The sequence below is a fragment of the Mandrillus leucophaeus genome, unplaced genomic scaffold, assembly GCF_000951045.1.
Source record: "Mandrillus leucophaeus isolate KB7577 unplaced genomic scaffold, Mleu.le_1.0 Scaffold1205, whole genome shotgun sequence".
Taxonomy (NCBI): domain Eukaryota; kingdom Metazoa; phylum Chordata; class Mammalia; order Primates; family Cercopithecidae; genus Mandrillus; species Mandrillus leucophaeus.
The window spans coordinates 1-7,400 of record NW_012100377.1 but is presented as its reverse complement, the minus strand read 5'-3'; the positions used below and the strand labels follow the sequence as shown (position 1 = coordinate 7,400).

The window sequence follows — 7,400 nt, the reverse complement described above, 5'->3', positions numbered from 1 at the left end:
AAAAAAAAAAAAAAAAAAAGCCGTTTCCTCCTGAAATAGTGTAGTCTTTAAGACTACATTAAAGGAGGAAAGCTTTCTCGGGCAGGTTTGGGTCTTGTCCCCTGCCGGCTCTGTTGCCCTGTGTCTGAGGATGTGTGCTAGTATTCTGATCAGGCATGATCCAGCTGGGTTCCCAGACCAGCTCTGAAGTATCAGCCTCAATAAAGGTGTCTAGGGGAGAAGCACTCTTTTACACTGATCCCAGGAGGAGAAGATCATTCTAGTTGGACGTTGTGGCATGCACCCTTAGTCCCAGCTACTGGGGAGCCTGAGGCGGGAGGATAGCTTGAGATCAGGAGTTCGAGGCTGCATTGAGCCATGATTGTGCCTGTGTGAGTAGCCACTGTATTCTGACCTGGGCAACATAGTGAGACCCTGTGTCTAAAAAAAGAAGAAGAAAATTATCCTGATGATTGCTAAATAATTATATGGGTTTTTTTGAGGGGAGGAGGAGTTTGCTGATGTTAATATTAGTGTCCATATACCCATATAATAATAATTACACAGTTAGAGTATGGTTGTAGTTCGTAACAGCCTTGCATGATAAGCAGGGCCAGTAGTTGTGATCCTGTATGTGAGATAAGTCTGGCAGAGAACTGTCAGACCATAGGCAAGGAGGGCATGTGGTTTGATCAGGCCTCCTAGTTTCAACACTGTTATCGCATCTCTGGACACTGCAGACTTAACCAGCGCTGATCCAGCTGCTTGCCCAGAATCACACAGTCACAGCAGAACTAGAACTTTAAATGCAGCAGTGCTTGTTGCTTCATTTGCTATGGGCCACAGTGCCAATTTAAAGACCTACTCTGGATTATTAATTTATGTACAAACACAGTACTCATTTCCTATTCTTTATAACAGAATTAGGTGCTTTGAAAAATTGCAGAATGATGATGCTTAAATAAAAAGTTAATTCATGAAAGTTTCTATTGCTTAGCCTCTGTGGACTTTGGTACAGTTACTTCTAACAAAGAACATTTTTCATTAATATGTGAGTTCAAGAAATTCCCTAGCCAGTATTTGAAGTCAGTTTCTTATACTTCTAATATTTATTTTTATTAATTTATTGATAGAAAACTTTAGGCCAAGCACGGTGGCTCACACTTGTAATCTCAGCATTTTCGGAGGCCAAGGTGGGAGGATTGCTTGAACATAGGAGTTCGAGACCAGCCTGGGCAACATGGCGAAACCCCATCTCTACCAAAAATGCAAAAAATAGCCGGGCATGGTGGTACAAGCCTATAGTCCCAGCTAATTGGGAGGTTGAGGTGGGATGATCGCTTGAGCCCGGGAGGCAGAGGTTGCAGTGAGCCAAGATCGTGTCATTGCACTCCAGCCTGGGTAACAGAGGGAGACCCTGTTCCAAAAACAAAAGAAAACTTTTGTAGACAACGCATTTCTTCTTTTTAATTACACACACACACACACACACACATATACACACAGTGTTTGTTTTTGTTATCCAACAGATGAGAACAACGTGTCAAGCTACTTAAGCAAAAATATTCTGGCTTCCCGTGACCAGAACATTCTCTTGGGTACAACTTACAGGATCATAGCTAATGCTCTCAGCAGTGAGCCAGCCTGCCTTGCTGAAATCGAGGAGGACAAGGCTAGAAGAATCTTAGAGCTTTCTGGATCCAGTTCAGAGGATTCGGAGAAGGTAATACTGGAAGAATGTTTTATACTAGTGTGCTATGTATGTCTTCAATGTGCAGTGTTCAGGCTACAGGAAAGTAATAGGGTATTGCTTTGTGTTTTTAAAATATATTTGACAGTTATGCACAGCCAATTTTCTTATGTGGAAAATTGACATTCTTTGTGCTTCCTATTTATTTGAATGATACAAATTTTTTAATATTAAAAGTCATGAATTTTAATTTTTTTTGGATTAAAAGAACTGTGGACAGTTCTTTTATGACTTTTGTTTATTAAATTTCCCCACCCATCACCATTCAGACGTCCCACCAGCTTACGGAACAAATCAGCCTTTTCTGCTTTTTTATTTAGTGCCTGCTTTGCTTAGCCTCTTGCCGATTATTTTGTTTTTTCAATAGTTACCAGCTTCCTTCTCATTCACTATGTCCTGCCTCACCTCAGTTGTGGGGCCTTGTCTTTTCCCTCCATGATGCTACCAGCATCTGTGCAGGACACTGAGGGCAGGAGCCAACTTCCATCTCCCTCTTATATTCCCAACCGCCATGCACTCCACTGACCAGACCTAGCTCTGTGTTGCTTGTGCACCTGGCCCGCGCTGGGCTTGCATTTTTGTTTGGCCAGTTGTTATGTGCTGAGGATCTTACTGGAATTGCTTGCTCCTTCACAGCCAGTGTGGACTCTTGTTTTTCCAGTTTCATAGCTTCAGTGTTATTTTGGAACTGTTGATCCATTTATGTGTCATGAGTCACAAATGGAAAGCAGAATTCTTTGAGAAAGCTTCAGTCATGCTCATGGGTTGAGGTCTCTGTGAATTCCAGGTGATCGCGGGTCTGTACCAGAGAGCATTCCAGCACCTCTCTGAGGCTGTGCAGGCAGCTGAGGAGGAGGCCCAGCCTCCCTCCTGGAGCTATAGGCCTGCAGCTGGGGTGATTGATGCTTACATGACGCTGGCAGATTTCTGTGACCAACAGCTGCGCAAGGAAGAAGAGAATGCATCAGGTGAATTGCAAAATTAAAAAGCTAGTGTTCCATTATGTCAGCATAAAGTCTTATGAATTTTGTACATACTTTTGGTCTCCTATTTGTTTTCAAATTACAAATATTTTGAAAATCCTATTGTCTTTTTAAGAGACAATGGCAGCCAGGTGCAGTGGATCGTTTGAGACCAGCCTGGCCAACGTGGTCAAACCCCAACTCTACTAAGAATACAAAAAAATTAGCTGGGTGTGGTGGCCCATGCCTGTAGTCCCAGCTGCTCAGGAGGCTGGGGCAGGAGAATCGCTTGAACCCAGGAGGCAGAGGTTGCAGTGAGCTGATATTGCACCACTGCACACCAGCCTGGGTGACAGAGCGAGACTCCGTCTCAAAAAAAAAAGAGAGATAGACAATGAATGGCCTGTCTAAGCAACATGACCTACATTTAAATGGAGTTAAGTGGTCCTCTCTTTCCATGTGTTTAATTTATACTTTGATATTTTGCTTGCAGCTTCAATATTACTGGCTCATGTGGCCTGCTTCATGCTCCTGGAATAAATTCAGTAACCACCAACTGCCCCTTGTGTTCCCAGCCCAGGATTCAAACTGTGCTTCATGCAGAATGGGCACTCTAATGGAAGGATTTGGCTTCAGGATAGATACAAAACTGTACCTGGTGTTTGTTGGTGTACAGTGGTAGTTAAGAAAAGAACAATGGCTGGGTGCAGTGGCTCACGCCTGTAATCCCAGCACTTTGGGAGGCCGAGGTGGGCGGATCACGAGGTCAGGAGATCGAGACCATCCTAGCTAACATGGTGAAACCCCCATCTCTACTAAAAATACAAAAAAATTAGCCGGGCATGGTGGCAGCTACGCCGGAGGCTGAGGCAGAAGAATGGCTTGAACCCAGGAGGTGGAGCTTGCAGTGAGCAAAGATCACACCACTGCACTCCAGCCTGGGCAAGAGAGCGAGATTCCGTCTCAACAACAACAAAAAAAGAACAATGACACTAAAAAATACAAGGCAAAGAGGGAACATGTTAGCATTTAAGGTCATAGTTTATGGATAAGTAGATATATTGACCTTTGTTTTCTTCTTTGGTGTCATTGATAGTTACTGATTCTGCAGAACTGCAGGCGTATCCAGCACTTGTGGTGGAGAAAATGTTGAAAGCTTTAAAATTAAATTCCAATGAAGCCAGATTGAAGTTTCCTAGATTACTTCAGATTATAGAACGGTATCCAGAGGAGACTTTGAGTCTCATGACAAAAGAGGTTGGTGTCTTTATTCGACTTGGCGGTAAGGAACTTTACAGAACGTAAAGATATGCTTATTTATATCCAAACGCGTTAATGTGTGCAGTTCGTGTATTATAGCTTTTCCCAGCCAGGTGTGAATTCTGCTACATTCTGAGGACATAGGTAATTTAAAGCTGCAAAAATGAGTTTTCGCATTTACCCATTTTCCTCCGTGGGTGTCGATAAGAACACTGTGTTTGAACAAGGACCCAGAGAGTTGGAGGCGGGGTGACTGTGCCCAGTCACATTTGCTGTGCCCAGTGCTCACCTGTCATTTAGCCCAGAGGGAGTGAGCAAGTTCAGCTTGCATCCCACCTCCCAGGAGCACAGCACCTTCCAGCAGCACGGTGTCCAGAGGGGTCTGAGACCTGTGAGCAGGAGTGAGGGGTCAGTGTGTGGACATGGGAGGAACCCGCACCCCTCCACGTGACCTGCCCCTTGGCCCCACCAAGGGCTGCACTGCCAGTTGCACTGCTGTCCTTTGGGCTCTGTCTGTGTGCAGGAAGGCTCCACTGACTTCATTTGCAAAGCATAGGGCCTCTGAAAGGCTTCGTAGTTGACTTTTATAGACATGTAACTGGAAGACAGGGCCAAGTTTTGAGTTGAAAATGTAATAGTTCAAAAAGGGTTACATGGTTCGATCTCTATTAGCTTTGCATGGTGAGTTTTTAAATAATGTTGATCTCTGGGCAACGGAGACCCAGTTTGACTTTTAGGGCCCTAACCACTCCCTTTACCTTTTTCTACATTCTGAATAGTAGACTTTCTCAGTAGGTATTAAACAGGTTAAGGTAAATTCAGAAATGCAACATGTATGTGTTTTTCTTCAAGGTAAGTGAGCAAATAATTAAATAACTTCATTATGGTTTTTTTTTTTTCCAATATAATGTAATATTTATACATGATAAAAACAGCATTTGAATTTGTGAGGACATAAAGTATTCACTCCGCGTTGTCAAAACAGCCAGTAGACACGTGCAGTGGAGCCGGTAGCCTCTCTGTGAGCTTACGTGAGGTGTGTGAACTGATCCGTCCTCACACGCCATGCTGTCCTCAGTGCACACTTGCACTCAGGAAACTTGTCCATACTCAAGCCTCACGCCAGCATTCCAAACACATCAGATTTTATCTTCAGAATGACACCTTAAAAGTATCAGAGGAAAATGTGAACACATTTTTTTAAATGGTCGTGGAACGAAGAAACAAAAACCAGAATCCATGAAGCAAAATAGTTTGACTTCTATACAGAAAAAGAAAAGAAGTACTTCTGTACAGAAAAAGAAAATACCGTATACAAAGTTAAAAAAATAAAAAGCCAGGCACAGTGGCTCACGCCTGTAATCTCAGCACTTTGGGAGGCCGAGGCGGGCAGATCATGAGGTCAGCAGTTCAAGACCAGCCTGGCCAACACGGTGAAACCCTACTAAAAAAAAAAACAAAAATTAGTTGGGCCTGGTGGCGGGTGCCTGTAAACCCAGCTACTTGGGAGGCTGAGACAGGAGAATCACTTGAACCCGGGAGGTGGAGGTTGCAGTGAGCCAAGATCACGCCACTGCACTGTAGCTTGGACGACAGAGCAAGACTCTGTCTTTAAAAAAAGCAACCAACTAAAAAAAAAAACAAAACGGTTTGCAACACATACAAGAAACAGAAAGCTGACATTGGCAATCTACAAAATAAATGGTCACAACAGACCAGTAGAAAATGGTGAGAGGAAATGCATGCATGATTAAAGGACGTAAGGCAAATAAACATGGAACATTCAGCCTCACTAATAATGAAACATGAAAATTTAAATTAGACGTTTTTCACTTCTCAGATTGACAGTGATTTAATTTTTTTTTTTTTGAGACGGAGTCTCGCTCTCATCCAGGCTGGAGTGCAGTGGCACAATCTCAACTCGACAGTGATTTTAAAAGTTGATTATGTCTGGTGTTGGTAAAGACTTTGGAAAGTAGTCAATCTAATACTTTTAGAAATGAAAATTTGAAAAATTCTTTACCATGGCCAGGTGCGGTGGCTCATGCCTGTAATCCCAGCACTTTGGGAGGCCGAGGTAGGAAGATCATAAGGTCAAGAGATTGAGACCATCCAGGCCAATATGGTGAAACCCCATCTCTACTAAAAATACAAAAATTAGCTGGGCATGGTGGCATGCGCCTGTAGTTCCAGCTACTCAGGAGGCTGAGGCAGGAGAATTGCTTGAACCCGGGAGGCAGAGGTTGCAGTGAGACAAGATCATGCTACTGCACTCCAGCCTGGCGACAGACCGAGACTCCCTCTCAAAAAACAAAACAAAACAAAACAAACAAAAAACTAAAGTTTTGTGTACAGAGATGTCTACTGCAACATTACCTGTGATAAAAAATTGAAATATTCATTATAGAGCAGTAAACAACATGGAATACTACACAGCTGCCAAGAGGAATGAAGTAGAAGATTTTTCTATACGTCTGTCTAAGAACAAGCAGCACTAGCTGTCTCGTGTGATTCCATTCTTGCAACAGAAGACTGTTCTGCACAGAAAGTGACTGGGAGAGTCCAGTGATTGCCACAGCAGAAGAGAGCTGAGGGGTGGAAGACTTGTTTTGTACTTGTGTTTTTATACTTCTCAGTTTTCTTTTTTTGGGACATATGTTACTTTTATAACAGGTGATGTGAGATGTTTTACTCAGCATTAAGTTTCAGCTCTCTATTTTAGATCTCTTCCGTTCCCTGCTGGCAGTTCATCGGCTGGATCAGCCACATGGTGGCCTTACTGGACAAAGACCAAGCCATTGCTGTTCAGCACACCGTGGAAGAAATCACTGATAACTACCCGCAGGCTATTGTTTATCCCTTCATCATAAGCAGCGAAAGCTATTCCTTCAAGGATACTTCTACTGGTCATAAGAATAAAGAGTTTGTGGCAAGGTAGGTAATATTACAGAAAGAATACGTTGATCAGATACTACAGGTTATAAAAATGTGGTTAAAGCACACATGTGGACACCTACGGTTGTTTCCAAATTAATTAGTTGTCATTGAAGAATAATCTTAGCTGTTGCTTTGTTGATTGTATCTATTCTGGGTATGTTACTTGTTACAGGGTGTATCTCCTTTGTAAAATACTTTCATCTTACATTGCTAACAAAACATTCTGCTCATATGGTCATGGTTGCTTGGGATAGACTAGTTGAGATGATTTTTGAAATCAGCTCCTGAAATTGTCCTGTAGTTTAAAATACACAGAAAGACTCCTCCTTTTAATTAGGACTCAGTAGATGGCCTCAAGTGTCATCCTGTCCACTTTTGTTTTTATTATTATACTTTAAGTTCTAGGGTACATGCGCATAACGTGCAGGTTTGTTACATATGTATACTTGTGCCATGTTGGTGTGCTGCACCCATCAACTCGTCAGCACCCATCAACTCGTCATTTACATCAG

General features: G+C 42.8%; 1 protein-coding gene across 1 annotated transcript in view; it reads left to right on the top strand.

Annotated features, from left to right (window-relative positions):
• PRKDC (protein kinase, DNA-activated, catalytic polypeptide) overlaps window positions 1-6,918 on the top strand; it is a 168,205-nt gene extending 161,287 nt beyond the window's left edge. Inside the window, exons 71-74 of the mRNA XM_011970417.1 lie at window positions 1,509-1,702; window positions 2,517-2,697; window positions 3,788-3,948; window positions 6,674-6,918. Coding sequence (XP_011825807.1) covers window positions 1,509-1,702; window positions 2,517-2,697; window positions 3,788-3,948; window positions 6,674-6,889 — 752 coding nt within the window. The 3' untranslated portion in view covers window positions 6,890-6,918. The remainder of the gene's footprint in view (window positions 1-1,508; window positions 1,703-2,516; window positions 2,698-3,787; window positions 3,949-6,673) is intronic.
• Window positions 6,919-7,400: the final 482 nt, after the last annotated feature.